Consider the following 20,334-nt stretch of genomic DNA (forward strand, 5'->3'; position numbering starts at 1 on the left):
AGGATGGTGGTTGGTTTCAAAGGGCAAGGAACAGTATGCGTAATCAAAAGATAACTAGAAGTACAGAGAGGAAGAAACTGCCAGTTGATGAGTACATTCCTTAACAATTTTCCACTGATCGGGTCTGGGGTTTTTTCTGAGGATTCACCTGCTTGAACTGCTTCTCTACCTCCCACTTGTCGATAGTTAATACGAGACTCTTCTAATTCACAAAGTCAAGCCAGCTGCAGAATCACACATTCCTCAAATTCATCATTTTCAAACCAGCTGCAAAATCTGATCAATTCATTCGCAACATCGCGAGGATTATCTGTGGACAAAAAGTGATCATTTTTCTTTATCAATGTGAAGGCGTATGCTTCCAGACATCTCTGGAATTATTTGTCTTAACATAGAAACATAGGAAATAGAAGCAGGAGTAGGCCATTCGGCCGTTGAAGCCTGCTCCGCCATTCATTTTGATCATGGTTGATCATCAAATTCAGTGGGGCAGCACGGTGGCACAGTGGTTAGCACTGCTGCCTCACAGTGCGAGGGACCTGGGTTCTGTTCCCGGCTTGGGTCACTGCCTGTGTGGAGGCTGCACGTTCTTCCCGTGTCTGCGTGGGTTTCCTCCAGGTGCTCCGGTTTCCTCCCACAGCCCAAAAGATATGCTGGTAAGGTGCATTAGCCGGATTATGACAACTACGGTATTTTCACAGTAACTTTATTGGAATGTTAATAAGTCTACTTGTGACACAAATAAATAAAAAACTTTAACCTTTATACCTTGATCCTGCCATCCCCCCCATATCCCTTGATCCCTTTAGCCCCAAGAGCGATATCTAATTTCTTCTTATGCAGCTTGTCTCTGCACTCATCTTTTCGTGTTCTGAATTTCCTTTCTCACCTTGATTTTTAATACATCAAGTTTGATTTGGTCCCCTACATTAAATGCATTCATCTTTCCTTCAATATTCCTTTTATCTCCTTTGTAATCTAGGGTTGAACACTTGAATAGATCTTAATAGATCTTAAGGCAATATGGTGGCACAGTGGTTAGTCCTGCTGCCTTACAGCGCCAGGGACCCAGGTTCGATTACCCGCTTGGATCACTATCTGCACGTTCTCCCCATCTGCACTTTCTCCCCGTGTCTACATGGGTTTCCTCTGGGTGTTCCAGTTTTATCTCACAGTTCAAAAAAGACGTGCTAGTTAGGTGAATTTGCCATGCTAAATTCTCCCTCAGTGTACCCTCAGGCGCCGGAGTGTACGACTAGATGATTTTCACAGTAACTTCATTGCAGTGTTAATGTAAGCCTACTTGTGACACTAATAAATAAACTTTAATGGCTTTAGTTTGGATATGAAGCTGTTCACAGAAGATGATACAATTATTGATGATATCTGTGCTTCTATTTATGTCTTCATCCTGCACAAAAATATCCCAATTTGTGTTATGAAAACAAATTTTCAGGCCTTGAATGACCACATTATCCCGTACTTTAACCACTTCCTGGCCAGGTTTTACTGTCTTCAGTTTTTGTTGCTACTTATGGAGGAGATGATTTGAATCTCCAATCCCCCATCAAATCAAAGACTGCTAAGAGTCAAGATTGGAGTAAACACACTGATCCAGTGTCTTCTCTCTACAAGTTAATTTGTTAACACAGCTAGTATAGCTCCAGAGAGTATCTCTCAAAGTCAAGTCACAGTGGCTTATATCACCAAGATGATCTTCAGTGATTCTGGAGAAGGAGCCCTGATGATGGCCTTCACCCTCTCACCTGGCAAGCAACACAGTCTTCAGAACTCATACTCTCGGCTGCAGAGAGCACTATCTACCTCCTAATTATACAACCCCTACAAGAACTACATTCCTTTTTACTGCCCCCACTTGAATGGCTCACTGTACCATATTACTGTGGCCAGTTTACTTCCCTCCAGTCCCTGCTCTTGTTCACATAACCTAATAGGGCATCAAAATTGTTGGACCAGTGCAAGGACTAAGACCCCTAGATTGCTAACTTCTGGATCCCCATATCTGTCTGTCTCATTCAGAGCCATGACCACTGATTAAATCCCTGACCACTGATTAAATCTGAAGTAACTAGCCTAAAGACTAATTGTGTTAATGTTATGTAGTAATGCCACAATTTGCCCCTTGTAGCACTCCTCACTCTACTCGAAACCTATTAGTGACTCTGCATGGGGTTTTTTTTGGAGAAGCAAATAAAAAATTGTTTTGAGATTATTGTGGACAGGATTGCACTTCAGTTTGCAGACCGTACCATCGCACAAGTCTAACATTTGATCCAAAATTATACCATAAACATGATCTAATGTTTAATAAACCATTCATCATCAATTATGGAAACACCAATAGTTTGTGTAAATCATGTAATGAACTTTATCATTCTGGAAGGTATGGGCTTTCGGTGAGTCATTGAGGGTTTGGAAACAACAAAATTTGACAGAAACTGAAAGGTTTTAAATGCTTTGTCGATAGACTTACAATCGTCAGCATATTAGCGACAACCGGCATTAGTCTAATGAGCAGCATTTTATAACACAATTTACAGGATGCCCCACAAGCACTCAAATACAACTGTCACCTAAACCCCTTGCAGGGTATTTATTACTGAATTCTACTGCATTAACAGAGCAACTCAATATGCTTGCATTTCCTTCTGAATAAAATGTATCCTGACACGCAATTCACAAATACAGCAATGCATCTGAAGGTTCAGCATAGGATGCAATTATCTGCTTTTCAACACTTTCTGGTGTTTTTCCCACACCGGGCAGCGTTGCCCATTATTCAGCCATTCCCCACTAAGTAATAAACAGTTTGTGTTTGATATATGAAGTATGTAGCCTTCATATGTATTATTTAAAAGCTTGTTTATTTGGATTTGTTTTGTGTTACAAAAGGAGGTTCCCTCTGTCCCAAAGGGAAATAGGGATTTACAAGTGGAGAGCTCCCATGCAATGTACATTTAGAAATATAGAAAATAGGAGCAGGAAGAGGCCATTCAGCCCTTCAAATATGTTCCTCCATTCAACAAAGAACAAAGAACAGTACAGCACAGGAAACAGGCCCTTCGGCCCTCCAAGCCTGTGCCGCTCCTTGGTCCAACTAGACCAATCGTTTGTATCCCTCCATTCCCAGGCTGCTCATGTGACTATCCAGGTAAGTCTTAAACAATGTCAGCGTGCCTGCCTCCACCACCCTACTTGGCAGCGCATTCCAGGCCCCCACCACCCTCTGTGTAAAAAACATCCCTCTAATATCTGAGTTATACTTCGCCCCTCTCACCTTGAGCCCGTGACCCCTCGTGAACGTCACTTCTGATCTGGGAAAAAGCTTCCCACCGTTCACCCTATCTATCCCCTTCATATTCTTGTACACCTCTATTAGATCGCCCCTCATTCTCCGTCTTTCCAGGGAGAACAACCCCAGTTTACCCAATCTCTCCTCATAGCTAAGACCCTCCATACCAGGCAACATCCTGGTAAACCTTCTCTGCACTCTCTCTAATGCCTCCTCGTCCTTCTGGTTGTGCGGCGACCAGAACTGGACGCAGTACTCCAAATGTGGCCTAACCAGCGTTCTATACAGCTGCATCATCAGACTCCAGCTTTTATACTCTATACCCCGTCCTATAAAGGCAAGCATACCATATGCCTTCTTCACCACCTTCTCCACCTGTGTTGCCACCTTCAAGGATTTGTGGACTTGCACACCTAGGTCCCTCTGTGTTTCTATACTCCTGATGACTCTGCCATTCATTATGATCATGGCTGTTCATCCAACTCTGATCCCACCTTCCCCTCCTTTTTCTTTGACCCCCTTTGCCCCAAGAGCTATATCTAACTCCTCCTTGAAACATACAATGTTTTGGCTGAACTGCTTTCTGTGGTATTGAATTCCACAGGCTCACCACTCTCTGGGTGAAGAAATCTTTCCTCATCTCAGTCCTAAAAGGTTTAGCCCTTATCCTTAGATTATTACCCCTGGTTCTGGGGACCCCCACCACCGGGAACATCCTTCCTGCATCTACCCTGTCTAGTTCTGTTAGAATTTCATAGGTTTCTATGACACCCCTTTCATTCTCCTGAATTCGAGCGAATATAATCCTAACTGACTCAAGCCTAACTGACTCTGCCGTCCTTACCTGGTCTGTCCTACATGTGAATCCAGAGTCACAGCAATGTGGTTGACTCTCAACTGCCCTCCAAGGGCAATTAGGAATGGACAATAAATGCTGGCAATGCCCATGTTCCATGAATGAATGAATAATAAAAAATTGAATAGTCAAGTCTCAGGGTAACAAAGGTATGGATGAAAGTGTAAGCACATGAGGCGAGGCAGAGACAAGTTGGGTGGTATTACAAAAGTGGAAATACGTGGTCTTGGTGAAGAAGTGATATGTGGCTGGAGGCTCATTTCAGGATAATATACATCATCTGGGTCAGCCTCAGACAATTAACAGAGAGAGGTATGGCGTTGGTGGCTCAGAAACTGAATTTGAGACAGGACATGAAGACAACATTTTGTTGGAGAGAATTTCTGCTCAGCCAGTGCTGGATGTTAACCTTGATCCACTGATAAAGTGCTGGTAGTAAACCAGAGCAGACACAGCTGGTAGCAGGGTATACATCAGGGTAGAGCATAAAGTGCATCTTTCCACTACTGCCACCTCAATCCAGTCTCTGTTACTTTCTTGCCATGCTGATATCTGTCCCATTTGATCCTATACTTAAAAAGAAGGAAGGGTTTCTCATCATGCCCAGCCCATCAGTCTCAGGTGTTGTAACAAGCTGACCATCTCAGTCCAGAAGAGATCTTTTATCATTAATGCCAAAACACTTCCCGTCCTTGCCGACTACAACTCAAGACTGGAAACCCTGCAGGTGGCCGCAGATTCCCATCATTTTCTGGATTGCTCCCTTATGTCACATTTCATATTGATACTGCATTTATATTTTTTTCCACAACATCTCCATTGCTTTATTTCTAGCTAGTGTTACCTGGAGATTGCCTTAGTCTCCTGCAATTTCCAAGAAATCATCAGATCTACTTAAGAGAGCACATCCTGTTCTCAAACCTCGGTTAAAACCGTGTGTGATACTGGTTAGAAACTGTAATCGGGTCCATTAGTGATCACCCTGTCAGGTGAGACAATTTTGTACACCAGCCTTCTGAATCAAAAAATAAACACAAAGCTATTTCAAAATAGTTCTGCCCTCGTCTCCTCTACAAACCCTTCAGGCAATCACGCAGGAGACGCATGACCTATCATCTAACGTTATCACCTCCCTTGTGGATAAACCTGGATAAGCTAATCGCATGGCACCATCAATGTCACTCCTGGTGAGGTTTGTGTGTGTGTGTGTGTGCCCTCTCCAAGACCCTCCGCCTGGCAGCGTCTATGGGTGGGCTATCAGGATTGAGAAACAGTTTACTATAAATCAATCCAATTCCAGATACTTACGCAGTCTTCACACAACAAAGTGACAGTGAGATCCATTTGTGCTCGTTCACATAACAAGAAAATCCTGTCCCCCCCCCTCACATCCTTACCTGCTTTTCAAGGTTCACAGCTGCCAACAACTGAGGGGTGGTTGTGGGGTTTGGAGTTGGGGGGGTGGGGAATGGAATGGATGGTTGGGTCAATATGGGTTGGGAGAGTGGGGAGGGGGAAGCAATGAATGCCACATCCACTGCTGCTCTTGATCCATTGGCTGTCATTTTCTTGGTGCTGCTGTCTGTGTTCATTAATTTCCAAAATCAGCCTTCAAAGTTAAAAGCTGCGCACAAACATACACCTGTCCCTTGGGGTAGTGCTGCCAACTCAAGTCAGACACATTCCTGGAGGTGTCACCGCATGAACACCTGCCTCTTGCCACCCTGCCCCAGATACCTGCCACTGAACTCCCAATGTGTCCACACCTGCAGTGCTCACCTTCTCAAGCCATTCAGAAGACAATTAGATTCTTCATGATCCACCAGGGTGAATTTTGACTCAAACAGCTCTCTCTGAGATATTTGTATTCAAAATGACCATATTGTTTCAAAGATTCTTTTTTGAAAATACACAATTTTTAAAAAATGGCCCAACTGATGTTTCCTCTCAGATTGCTTGTAGCAGCATTTTGTGGATTTGTCTCTATTTTTGGAGCCCTAAAGGCAATCTTGGGGGTGGGGGAAGGGGGCGATTGACAACCAGACCCCAAAGTCCTGCATGTAGCAATATTGTTGACCATTTCTCTTATTAAGAGTTCCAAATTTAAAAGAAAAATCATCTTTGCTACCAAATCATCTGCAACAAATACATATATGCATACACCTGACCATGTTGTAATATTTCGGTATAAAGTTGCGTATGCTGCACTGCAATCAGTGTCTCTCTTACAACAGACCCTAACAGCACAGCTAGAACCTGGTTCAGTGTCGCACGATGCCAGGTTATAGTCCACCAGGTTTATTTGAAATCACAAGCTTTCGGAGCGCAGCTCTTTCTTCAGGTGAAGTCACTTCACTTGACGAAGGAGCAGTGCTCTGAATGCTTGTGATTTCAAATATACCTGGTGTCGTGTGACCTCTCATCTTGTCCACCCCAGTCCAACACTGGCATCTCCACATCCTGGTTCGGTGTCTTCTCATCTCCCCTCTGTACAGGTATAAATAAGATCCTTACCTGTTGGTGGTTTCAGCATGGGTGGTGGGATCAATGGTACAATGATGGGTACATTCCCGTGATCCTTTGATCCAGCTGGTGTTTCCAAGAGCCCGTTTCCTGCAGTCATTCCTGGAAAGCTTGAATTGGAGTTCGATGGCGAAGTAATAACACTGTCTTCAGATAATTTTAGTTTTGGCAAGGAGTTTTCTACAAATAACATGGAGGGAAAATAAAAAACCATTATTAAACATTTATGATATGTTCAAGGACAAATTATCAACTGTGAATTTCAGCTGAAGTTGCCTCGATGGAACTAGTCAGCTACTCCACCAGCAGCTTAGATTTTATGTGACAGAATAATTTTACTGAGTGTTTTATTATAGGACATTTGAATTGATAAATGACCTCTTCGTCTTCACTCAGTTTTATATTATTTTAATTCAATGGCTGAAATTACTGGGAACTGTAAGAGAAGGATGGGATCAGCAAATACTACTGCTTCCAAGTATTCCCTTCTCTCAGTGCAGCACTGTCTGGAACCAAGTATAAGTAAGTGACTGAGGCACTTGTTATAGCAGGGCACAAATACTCTTTTTATTCATTCATGGGATGTGGGCGTAACTGATTGGGCCAGCACTTGTTGCCCATCTCTAATTGCCCTTGAACTGAGTAGCTTACTAGACCATTTCAGAGGGCATATAAGAGTCAACCACATTGCTGTGGCTCTGGAGTCACATGCAGGCCAGACCAGGTAAGGACGGCAGACTTCCTTCCCTAAAGGATATCAGTGAACCAGATGGGTTTTCAACAATCAGCAATGGTTTCATGGTCATCAGTAGATTCTTAATTCCAGGTATATATATATATTTTTAATTGGATTCAAATTCCACCATCTGCCATGGCGGGATTTGAATCCAGGTCCCCAGAACATTATCTGAGTTTCTGGATTCATAGTCTAGTGAGAATACCACTAGGCCATCACCTCCCACCAAACTAAATGCTAAACTATGCCACAAGTTAATAAACACAAGTTAAGTTTATCAGATAAAAGCAAAGTACTGCGGATGCTGGAATCTGAAACAAAAACAGAAAAATGTTGGAAAATCTCTGCAGGCTTGATAGCATCCGTTGAGAGAGTAGAGCCAAAGTTTTGACTCTAGGTAACCCTTTGTCAGAGTTTATCAGTTTTCCTTTAAAGTAACATTACCGAGCGTTGTGCCAGAGCCCAACCATTGCGCGGAGCTCGACTCGATCATCTGTTTTAGATTCTCATTTTATCAATTAATATGCAGATTGAGTAATATGATAAATTAGTTGTGCTTTCTATCTTGATGAAGAAATGTTCAAGAGCTTTCTGTAACTGAACTCACCTAGCCTGCAAACAAAATTGTGGAGTGCTGAGAATATACAGAGGAAAAGTTACTTTTGACACTCTTCCTTTAATAAATCCTTCTTACAGACTAATTTAGCAAAAACAAATGCACATTTAAAATTCAAAATAAATTCTGAGGGTCAAAATATGAATCCAATAAATGTTGGAGTGTTGAATAACAAATGTATAGAGCAGTGAGTCAGTCTCTCTTCATTGTTCCCTGCATTAGAAAAATGGCTCTAATTTTAAAGTACTTTTCTTTTTTTTATTCGTTCACGGGACATGGACGTCACTGGCTGGGTCAGCATTTATTGCCCATCCATGATGGCTTTTAACAGTCAACCACATTGCTGTGGCTCTGGAGTCACATGTAGGCCTGACCAGGTAAATTCAGCAGATTTCCTTCCCTGGAAGGACATTAGTGAACCAGGGGGGTTTTTAAGACAATCAACAATGGTTTCATGGTCATCATTAAACATTTAACTCCAGAATTCAAGTTTCACCATCTGCCACGGTGGGATTTGAACCCGGGTCCCCAGAGCATTAACCTGGGTCCCTGGATTACTAGTCAAGTGGCAATACCACTGTACCAATGCCTCCCCTTAAAGCTGCAATGCGCATTACAACATCCCGAGGCTGTGATATGACAGCCAATATTTGCAAGTTCTTTCTCTTTTTCCCTGTAGTATTACAGGTTCTACAATTCTTGTTATCAGAATGAGTTCTGGAATCTCAGAAAATATTAAGCCGAGCAAACAGCAAGCCAGCATTTTTATTTTTCATCTAAAAGAAATTCAAGACTGTTGAGATAACCAACTGTGTTGTGGTGCCTCTTAATGATGCAGTATTATAATAGTAGAGGGAAAAGTAAAGTCACCATAGTCCCAGATGACCATAGTCAGTGACTCGTGATGATTTAACCTGAGGATCACCACTCCCCAGGCAAGGGGCAAGGTTGAGAAGGCAGGGCCTTCACGAATAACCTCAGAAGGTACGGGAATTGAATCCATGCTGTTGGCAGCATTCTGCATCACAAAGCAGCCATCCATCAAACAGAGCTAACTGACCCGAGTAACCCTGCACAGAAAACCTAACAGCATTCAGGGTCAGCTAACAGTCACACACCAATAATATCGGATATATCCACTGCAGCGCAGATATTTTGGATGGAGAGATCTGCTGACATTAAATTGATGGCACACAACATGGGAAAGCCAGCCGCCGCACCTTTCGGTACATGGCAGTATATTCATTATTGGAATGCGTCTTGATAACACCACAATTTATTGCCCAACCCTACTTGCCCCTTTCCACCTTCAATAGAGGCATATAAAATGATCAGAGGATTGGATAGGGTGGACAGTGAGAGCCTTTTTCCTCGGATGGTGATGGCCAGCACGAGGGGACATAGCTTTAAATTGAGGGGTGATAGATATAGGACAGATGTCAGAGGTAGGTTCTTCACTCAGAGAGTAGTAAGGGCATGGAATGCCCTGCCTGCAACAGTAGTGGACTCTCCAACATTAAGGGCATTTAAATGGTCATTGGATAAACATATGGATGATATTGGAATAATGTAGGTTAGATGGGCTTTAGATTGGTTTCACAGGTCGGCGCAACATCGAGGGCCGAAGGGCCTGTACTGCGCTGTAATGTTCTATGTTCTTGAACTGTCGCAGTCCATATATTGTGATACACCTACTGTTAGGGAGTTCCAGAATTTTGACCTAAAAACATTAAAGAAATGGTAACCCTGTTCCACGTCAGGGTGGTGTGGGACTTAACCCTTATCCTAAAATGGTGTCCTCTTGTTCTAGATTCCTCAGCCAGGGAAAACAACTTCCTTGTACCTAACTTGTGGAGCCCTTCCTTATCTTGGAAGTTACAATGAGATCACCTCCGATTTTTTTCAACTCATCACAGCCTCTCATCATCTTTTATATCAGGAGCCAATCTACTGAACCTTCACTGTATTGACTCCATATTTAAGGAAGGCTATATTTGCATTGGAGGCCAAAGTTACACAGTATCCTCTGTATTTGCTCACCAAAGCCCTGCACACTGTAGCAAGACTTCTTTACTCTTGTACTGCAATTCTCTTTCAACAAAGGCCAACATGCCATTTAGCTTCCTAATAGGTTGTTGTACCTTCATGTTAATGTGTTTCATTCCTTGTATGAGTGCACCCAAGTCTCTCTCAGCATCAACATTTACAAATTTCACACCTTTTAAAAAATATTCTGCTTTTCTATTCTTTTGACTGAAGTGAATAACTACACAGTTCCCCGTGTTATACATCATCTGCAACCTTGTTGTCCACTCACTTAAGCTGTCTATAGATGGTATTTCCACACACCCGCTCCTCGTGGCTTATGCTTCTCATCCTGCTGCTATCAATGGGGTTTCCTGTTGTTCACATCCTCCGTCGCCAGGGGACTCATGGCGCCACGGGGAACAGCCAGAAAATCCTGCACTATATCTCTTTGCAGTCTCACTGCCTTCCTCACCTCTGGTATTCCCACAAGCTGTGTATCATCAACAAATTTAGATACATTTCACCCTGCCTCTTCATCTAATTCATTAATATAGATTGGAATAGCTCAACACTGATGCCAGCGGCATTTCACTAGTCACAGCCTGCCAACTTGAAAAAGCCTCATTTAAGCCTAATCTTTGCTTCCTTTAACCAATGGACGAGAATACAAAAGCCGCAGAGATATACTGCTGAGGCTTTATAAGGCTCTGGTGAGATCAGATTTAGAATGTTGCAAGCAATTTTGGGCCCCGTATCTAAGGTAGGCCTTGGTCCAGAGGAGGTTCATGAGGATGATCCCGAGGAAAACTTAAGGTATGAGAAGCGTCTGAAGACTGTGGGTCTGGGGAAGATGTTTCCATTAGTAGGGGAGACTAGGACCTAATGGCACAGTCTCAGAGTAAAGGGACGACTCTTTAGAACTGAGTTGAGGAGGAATTTCTTCAGCCAGAGGGTGGTGAATCTATGGAATTCATTGCCACAGAAGGCTGTGGAGGCCAGTTCATTGAGTGCAATTTAGACAGAGATAGATAGGTTCTTGATTGGTAAAGGTATCAAGGGTTATGGGGAGAAAGCAGGAGAATGGGTATGAGAAACTTATCAGCCATGACTGAATGGCAGAGCAGACACTGAATGGCCTAATTCTGCTCCAATATCTTATGGTCAATCCTCTAGAATATAGAATTATAGAATCCCTATAGTCCAGAAGAAGGCCATTCAGCCCATCGAGTCTGTACTGACCACAATCCCCCGCAGGCCCTATTACCCTAACCCCGCACATTTACCCTGCTAATCCCCCATGGTCAATATGCCATGGCCAATCAACCTAACCCCACATCTTTGGACTGTGGGAGGAAACCGGAGCACCCGGAGAAAACCCATGCAGACACAGGGAGAATGTGCAAACTCCACACAAACAGTGACCTGAGGCTAGAATTGAACCTGGGTTCCTGGCACTGTGAGGCAGCAGTGCTAACCACTGTGTCACCATGCTGCCCAACATATCATCCCCCAACTCCAAGAGCCCTTAGCTTTTACATGGCACCTTATTGAATGCCATTTGGAAATCAAAGTATAGTACTGTGGTGATCTTGACCCACACATTGTCTGTGAAGTCAGTGCAGGGGACTCAAGATCTGGTGAAACCCAAAAATCGCGAATCTCACCAGTGAGATCGCATTTTCCACTTTTCACTGCCCTTTGGTTTAGGTTGGAGGGTCACAGTTTTTTTTTTAACTGGTCGGTGCAACATCGTGGGCCGAAGGGCCTGTTCTGCGCTGTAATGTTCTATGTTCTATGTTCTATGTTCTATGTTCTTTCCAGCCATGCTCATAACGGGTGAAAACCTAAATTACATCCATGTAAATAAATGTTATTATTAAACACACCCCTCTGCAGATCTTATGTCTCCTTCACAACTTACTTTCTGACCTATCTTTGTGTTGAAAGGGTTAATAATCACACCATTTTAAAAAAATCACAAAAGCTGTAAGCTGCTAAACTCAGTCCCACAGGGAAAACTGTGAGGAAACCATAGGTCCTGATTAAAGCAGACCCAGATAAGAGTCAAGGACCATAAAAGTCCCAGTTACACAGGAGGCTTCAGTCACACAACCGACACATAAAACATTGAATTATGTGCAACTGCAGCTTGTCAGTGTCTGTTCTGACAAAAGACAATGAATATGAGGGGTTAATGTATCACTGGTTAGACATATGGCTATCATAATCATGTCTGGAAGTTAATAGATAAATAGTGAGAAATAAGTGCTTGGTGATATCACAGGTAGGTAGATGTGCACAAGTTGTAATTGGCCAACATATGTTATACCTTTTGCGTTATACCTTATATGTTATACCTTATATGTTATACCTTATATGTTATATCTTAAGTAACACTGTTAGTTGTGAGTTGATATAGATAACTTCTGAACAAATGTAAATCTCTTATTGGTATATAAGACCATAAGACATAGGAGCGGAAGTAAGGCCATTCGGCCCATCGAGTCCACTCCACCATTCAATCATGGTTGATTTCAACTCCATTTACCCGCTCTCTCCCCATAGCCCTTAATTCCTCGAGAAATCAAGAATTTATCAATTTCTGTCTTGAAGACGCTCAACGTCTCGGCCTCCACAGCCCTCTGTGGCAATGAATTCCACAGACCTACCACTCTCTGGCTGAAGAAATTTCTCCTCATCTCTGTTCTAAAGTGACTCCCTTTTATTCTAAGGCTGTGCCCCCGCGTCCTAGTCTCCCCTGCTAATGGAAACAACTTCCCTACGTCCATCCTATCTAAGCCGTTCATTATCTTGTAAGTTTCTATTAGATCTCCCCTCAACCTCCTAAACTCCAATGAATATAATCCCACGATCCTCAGACGTTCATCGTATGTCAGGCCTACCATTCCTGGGATCATCCGTGTGAATCTCCGCTGGACCCGCTCCAGTGCCAGTATGTCCTTCCTGAGGTGTGGGGCCCAAAATTGCTCACAGTACTCCAAATGGGGCCTAACCAGTGCTTTATTAAGCCTCAGAAGTACATCCCTGCTTTTGTATTCCAAGCCTCTTGAGATAAATGACAACATTACATTTGCTTTCTTAATTACGGACTCAACCTGCAAGTTTACCTTTAGAGAATCCTGGACTAGGACTCCCAAGTCCCTTTGCACTTTAGCATTATGAATTTTGTCACCGTTTAGAAAATAGTCCCTGCCTCTATTCTTTTTTCCAAAGTGCAAGACCTCGCACTTGCCCACGTTGAATTTCATCAGCCACTTCTTGGACCACTCTCCTAAACTGTCTAAATCTTTCTGCAGCCTCCCCACCTCCTCAATACTACCTGCCCCTCCACCTATCTTTGTATCATCGGCAAACTTGGCCAGAATGCCCCCAGTCCTGTCATCTAGATCGTTAATATATAAAGAGAACAGCTGTGGCCCCAACACTGAACCCTGCGGGACACCACTTGTCACCGGTTGCCATTCTGAGAAAGAACCTTTTATCCCAACTCTCTGCCTTCTGTCTGACAGCCAATCGTCAATCCATGTTAGTACCTTGCCTCGAATACCATGGGCCCTTATTTTACTCAGCAGTCTCCCGTGAGGCACCTTGTCAAAGGCCTTTTGGAAGTCAAGATAGATAACATCCATTGGCTCTCCTTGGTCTAACCTATTTGTTATCTCTTCAAAGAACTCTAACAGGTTTGTCAGACACGACCTCCCCTTACTAAATCCATGCTGACTTGTCCTGATCCGACCCTGCACTTCCAAGAATTTAGAAATCTCATCCTTAACGATGGATTCTAGAATTTTGCCAACAACTGAGGTTAGGCTAATTGGCCTATAATTTACCATCTTTTTTCTTGTTCCCTTCTTGAACAGTGGGGTTACAACAGCGATTTTCCAATCCTCTGGGACTTTCCCTGACTCCAGTGACTTTTGAAAGATCATAACTAACGCTTCCACTATTTCTTCAGCTATCTCCTTTAGAACTCTAGTTACTTGTAACCAAACCTGAAAGTATAACCGTCTGTGTAACGCTTTATTCGGGGCTCTCTCTGAGCCACCAGCTGGCGTATCAGATCCCTTGTTGCGGTTGAAGTAAGAAAGGCCGATTTAAAAGCTCTGAAATTCTTCATCTGGTCACTTAAAGGTAACAAAGTTCGAAACAGTGCCATCAGCAAATCTGGTAACCGTCCCTTCAATCCCTTCATGCAAGTCATTTATACAAGACATTCGCTTTCTTTTCAGTCATTCCTCGGAATCTTTCCCTTCAATCTCATTGTTTCACCGACACTCAGCAGCATCAGTGTGTACTATCTAGAAAATAGCAATTCACCAAAGATCCTCAGACAGCACTTTCCAAACCCATCAGAAGGATAAGGGCAGCAGATACATGGGAACACCACCACCTGCAAGTTTCCCTCCAAGCCACTCACCATCCAGAAATATATCGCCATTCCTTCGCAGTCGCTGGGTCAAAATCCTGGAATTCCCTCCCTCACGGCATTGTGGGTCAATCCACAGCACGTGGACTGCAGCAATTCAAGAAGGCAGCTCACCACCACCTTCTCAAGGGCAACTAGGGATGGGCAATAAATGCTGGCCAGCCAGCGATGCCCCCCGAATGAATAAAAAACAGATGAGAGACTGCGGGTCTCATTGTTCACCAAGGCCCCAGATGCCTTGTTGCCCTCGCTGCACCATTATCAGCTGACGCCTTCACTAACATGTGGCACCACATATTTGAGTTTAGGGGTGAGAGGAAAAGAATCTAATTAACAGCGTACACCATGAAAAGTCCCACTCCAGCAAAAGCCAGGCCATTACTTCACCAACTTTCTGCCCTCCTCCTGAACGTGTTGATTAATTAATGTGGGGTCTTTTGCCACAGACAATCGGACTGAATCACTCCTGTGCGTGTGATAAATCTATTTGACTACAAGGGCATCACAGCTGAGTAGAATCTGTCTTCATCCACCCTACATACACATGCAATTCCAGCAGGGGACTGGAAACCTCTCGCAATCTGGAGTGGGAGCTTTCTCCGGGAGCTGCCATGGTCAACTGCAGCACCTAACTGAGCGCAGACCAGTGATTGGACCTGGAACCTTCCTGTTCAACACAGCCCGAGTGAGCCCTGGGGAATAGGAAGGGGACGAGTAAATAGCAGTGACAGGTGCAATAACAGATGTTGGCAGTCAATGTGCTCTGAACGACTGACGAGCGATGATTATGATATTCTCACTGAAGAAGTAATGAGTGCTAATCTACAGCTGACAGTATAGATCAAAAGCTAATAACTCCATTTACTCACCCGTGAGTTTTTGTGGCTTGCTTTAAACCAATCACATCTGGTGTTTCATTTCAAACAGATCCAGGTACATTCTCTGAATTTTACAAGAATGAGGGGTGATTATGAAATAATCAAAAGTCTTCGGGGCCTCAATGGGGAAAATGTTTTCCTCAGCTGGAGCATTTAGAACTAGTTATCATGGACCATGGATAAGGCGTTGGCCACTTAACACTGAGGGGAGATCGAATTTCTTCATTCAGCACATTTTCAACCTTTGGAATCGGCTACAGAAACATAGAAACATAGAAAAACTACAGCACAAAACAGGCCCTTCGGCCCCACAAGTTGTGTCGAACATATCCCTACCTTTTAGGCCTACCTATAACCCTCCATCCTATTAAGTCCCATGTACTCATCCAGGAGTCTCTTAAAAGACCCTATTGAGTTTGCCTCCACCGCCACTGGCGGCAGCCGATTCCACTCGCCCACCACCCTCTGAGTGAAAAACTTCCCCCTAACATCTCCCCTGTACCTACCCCCCAGCACCTTAAACCCGTGTCCTATACCAGAGGGTTCAGTATTTGAGTATATTCAGGCTGAGATAGATTTTTGGGCACTAAAGGATAATCGCAGTAATTCTATCACCCCGCCCGCCACGGAATCGGAGTGGAAAGGGGCGGAAAATGGAAACATCCCATTGACCTTGAGCAGGATTTTCCAGTCTCTGGTCGGGCGAGACTGTAAACTCCCGCCCAGTGTGTCCAATTCTGGGCACCATATTTTAGGAAGATGTGAAGGCATTAGAGAGGCTGCAGAAAAGCACAACATTTACTACCAGCAGGGCTTCAGTGAAGATTAAAACTGAGCGGTTGAACTGTTTTGACTGAGTCTCCTTGACAAATGGTTAAAAGCAATGAGCAGCACAATTGCAGATTTTGTCCTTCCAAGCTGGACAAGGAAGGAAGCAGTTGGTGCAGAATAAACAGTTTCAGGAAGTCATTCACATGTCGGAGTTTTGTACAAGAGCAATAGAATTGGTTTTGTAGATATTCGGTCTGCACTTTTACTTTTTGCCACAGAATGGCTTCAATTTAATGCCAGTTCTCACAAATAAATTAAACACTATGGACTTGTGCTTTACCATAATTTTCCCATTTAAACAATGAGATATTAGAGTCGCAAGATGACAGTTGGCACGGTGGCGCAGTGGTTAGCATTGCTGCCTCATAGTGCCAGGGACCAAGGTTCAATTCCCAGCTTGGGTCACTGTCTGTGCGGAGGCTGCACATTCTCCCCATGTCTGCGTGGGTTCCCTCCGGGTGCTCCAGTTTCCTCCCACAGTCCAAAGATGTGTGGGTTAGGTGAAATAGGTTGAACCAGGAGCGCTCCTCGTCACAATGGATGTCTCGGCACTCTACACCAGCATCCCCCATGACGATGGCATTGCTGCAACGGCCTCAGTGCTCAGCGCCAACAACTGCCAGTTTCCAGATGCAATTTTACATCTCATCCGCTTCATCCTGGACCACAATATCTTCACCTTCAACAACCAGTTCTTCATCCAGACACACGGAACAGCCATGGGGACCAAATTCGCACCTCAATATGCCAACATCTTCATGCACAGGTTCGAACAAGACTTCTTCACAGCACGGGACCTTCAACCGATGCTATACACTAGATACATCGATGACATTTTCTTCCTTTGGACTCATGGTGAACAATCACTGAAACAACTCTATGATGACATCAACAAGTTCCATCCCACCATCAGACTCACCATAGACTCCTCTCCGGAATCGGTTGCATTCTTGGACACACGCATCTCCATTAAGGACGGTCACCTCAGCACCTCACTGTACCGCAAGCCCACGGATAACCTCATGATGCTCCACTTCTCCAGCTTCCACCCTAAACACGTTAAAGAAGCCATCCCCTACGGACAAGCCCTCCGTATACACAGGATCTGCTCGGATGAGGAGGATCGCAACAGACACCTCCAGACGCTGAAAGATGCCCTCATAAGAACAGGATATGGCGCTCGACTCATTGATCAACAGTTCCAACGCGCCACAGCGAAAAACCGCACCGACCTCCTCAGAAGACAAACACGGGACACAGTGGACAGAGTACCCTTCGTTGTCCAGTACTTCCCCGGAGCGGAGAAGCTACAGCATCTCCTCCGGAGCCTTCAACATGTCATTGATGAAGACGAACATCTCGCCAAGGCCATCCCCACTTCTTGCCTTCAAACAACCGCACAACCTCAAACAGACCATTGTCCGCAGCAAACTACCCAGCCTTCAGGAGAACAGTGACCATGACACCACACAACCCTGCCACAGCAACCTCTGCAAGACGTGCCGGATCATCGACACAGATGCCATCATCTCACGTGAGAACACCATCCACCAGGTACACGGTACATACTCTTGCAACTCGGCCAACGTTGTCTACCTGATACGCTGCAAGAAAGGATGTCCCGAGGCATGGTACATTGGGGAAACTATGCAGACGCTGCGACAACGGATGAATGAACACCGCTCGACAATCACCAGGCAAGACTGTTCTCTTCCTGTTGGGGAGCACTTCAGCGGTCACGGGCATTCGGCCTCTGATATTCGGGTAAGCGTTCTCCAAGGCGGCCTTCGCGACACACGACGGCGCAGAGTCGCTGAGCAGAAACTGATAGCCAAGTTCCGCACACACGAGGACGGCCTCAACCGGGATATTGGGTTCATGTCACACTATTTGTAACCCCCACAGAGTTTCACTGGCTGTCTTGTCTGGAGACAATACACATCTTTTTAGCCTGTCTTGATGCTCTCTCCACTCACGCTGTTTTGTTTCTTAAAGACTGGATTAGTTGTAAGTATTCGCATTCCAACCATTATTCATGTAAATTGAGTTTGTGTCTTTATATGCTCTGTTTGTGAACAGAATTCCCACTCACCTGAAGAAGGGGCTTGCAGCTCCGAAAGCTTGTGTGGCTTTTGCTACCAAATAAACCTGTTGGACTTTAACCTGGTGTTGTTAAACTTCTTACTAGGTGAATTGGCCATGCTAAATTCTCCCTCTGTGCTAGGGGGACTAGCAAAGGTACATACGTGGGGTTCTGGGGATAGGGCCTGGGTGGGATTTTGGTCAGTGCAGACTCGATGGGCCAAATGGCCTCCTTCTGCACTGTAGGATTCTATGATTCTACCCGAACAGGTGCTGGAGTGTGGCAACTAGGGGATTTTCACAGTAACTTCATTGCAGTATTAAAGTAAGCCTACTTGTGGCACCTTTGCTGTTTGTAATATATAAATGATTTGGAAGAAAACGTAGCTGATCTGATTAGCAAGTTTGCAGATGATACTAAGATTGGCAGAGTTGCGGATAGTGGTGAAGATTGTCAGAGAATACAGCCGGATATAGATAGGCTGGAAAATTGGGCGGAGAAATGACAGTTGGAATTTAATCCGGACAAATGTGAGGTGATGCATTTTGGTACAACCAATTCAGGTGGGAGCTATCCAATAAATGGCAGAACCATCAGGAGCATAGATACACAGAGAGATCTGGGAGTACAGGTCCACAGATCCTTAAAAGTGGCAGCACAGGTGGAAAAGGTGGTGAAGAAAGCATATGGCACGCTGGTCTTCATCGGACAGGACATCGAGTATAAACATTCGCAACCTATGATACAGTTGTATAAAACGCTGGTTAGGCCACATTTGGAATACTGTGTCCAATCCTGGTTACCACACTACCAGGGGGATGTGGAGGCTTTGGAGAGAGTTCAGAAAAGGTTTACCAGCGTGTTGCCTGGTATGGAGGGGATTAGCTATGAAGAGAGATTGCATAAACTGGGATTATTCTCCTGGAAAAATGGAGGCTGAGGGGCGACCTGATAGAAGTTTATAAAGTTATGAGAGGTACAGATAGGGTGAACAGTTGAAAGCTTTTTTCCAGGGCAGAAATGACAATTAAAAGGGGGCACAAGTTCAAGATAAGGGGGGAAATGTCCAGTGGAGATGTCCGGGGCAAGTTTTCTTTACACAGAGGGTGGTGGGGGCCTGGAATGCACTGCCACGTGAGGTGGTTGAGGCAGACACGTTAGCCACATTTAAGACTTATCTTGATAGACGTATGAACAAATGGGGAATAGAGGGATATAAGCGGTTGGTCTGGATAGGTAAGCGTGATCAGCGCAGACTTGGAGGGTCGACGGGCCTGTTCCTGTGCTGTACTGTTCTTTGTTCTTTGTAATAAACAAATATAGCACAGAAGGAGGCCATTCCTCCCATCGGGCCTATGCCAGCTGTGAATGAGCAATTAGTCCCACTGACAGTGTTACAATCTTAAGTGAATAAGAGAACAAAATTAATCAGAACTTAGAGAAGCATTCATAGCAAAACAAAAGATGGTGACTGGTATCAAGTCATCTCAAAAAATAAAATCACGAGAAGTCAGTTTTTTATCAGAACATGTACTAATTCCTGATTGTCCTTGTTGGAGGACCTATGGGCTCTGATGTTGAAAACCCACGAAAAGTCAGGTCAGCAATTGCAATAAGGTCAGGGTTTTATTCCTCCTTTATATTACACTATGCCAAATGTAGGTACTGCCAACAGTATCCTATAAATGTAACAGACTATTACTGGGGAGTTCTCTGGCAGGCCACATGTTCCACAAATGGAATGATTGATGACACAATGGATGTAAATTACATCTGCACAAAGCTAAGGGGAAAACAGCACCAAATATTTTGCAGGGTCAGTGATTTTCACAGGTCTTTTCTTATTGGGGAAAATGTGCAGAAAAGACACAGAGACAACACCACATACCTTTTAAACCATCCTGCAAGTTATCCCAGCAAATGCATTTCGAAGATAATTAAATCACACTGTTGGAAGTGACGTTAACAAATTCAGGACATTATTATAGATTCTGGAAACAGCAGTCATTTGGGAATCAAGCAA

General features: G+C 44.1%; 1 protein-coding gene across 4 annotated transcripts in view; it reads right to left on the reverse strand.

Annotated features, from left to right (window-relative positions):
- sobpa (sine oculis binding protein homolog (Drosophila) a) overlaps nt 1-20,334 on the reverse strand; it is a 320,001-nt gene that overhangs the window by 169,892 nt on the left and 129,775 nt on the right. For all 4 annotated transcript variants that reach the window (XM_078212389.1, XM_078212388.1, XM_078212391.1 and 1 more), the window contains exon 3: nt 6,684-6,872. In XM_078212389.1, the coding sequence (XP_078068515.1) occupies nt 6,684-6,872 (189 nt within the window). The remainder of the gene's footprint in view (nt 1-6,683; nt 6,873-20,334) is intronic.

Source organism: Mustelus asterias, chromosome 5, assembly GCF_964213995.1.
Source record: "Mustelus asterias chromosome 5, sMusAst1.hap1.1, whole genome shotgun sequence".
NCBI classification, from domain to species: Eukaryota; Metazoa; Chordata; class Chondrichthyes; order Carcharhiniformes; family Triakidae; genus Mustelus; species Mustelus asterias.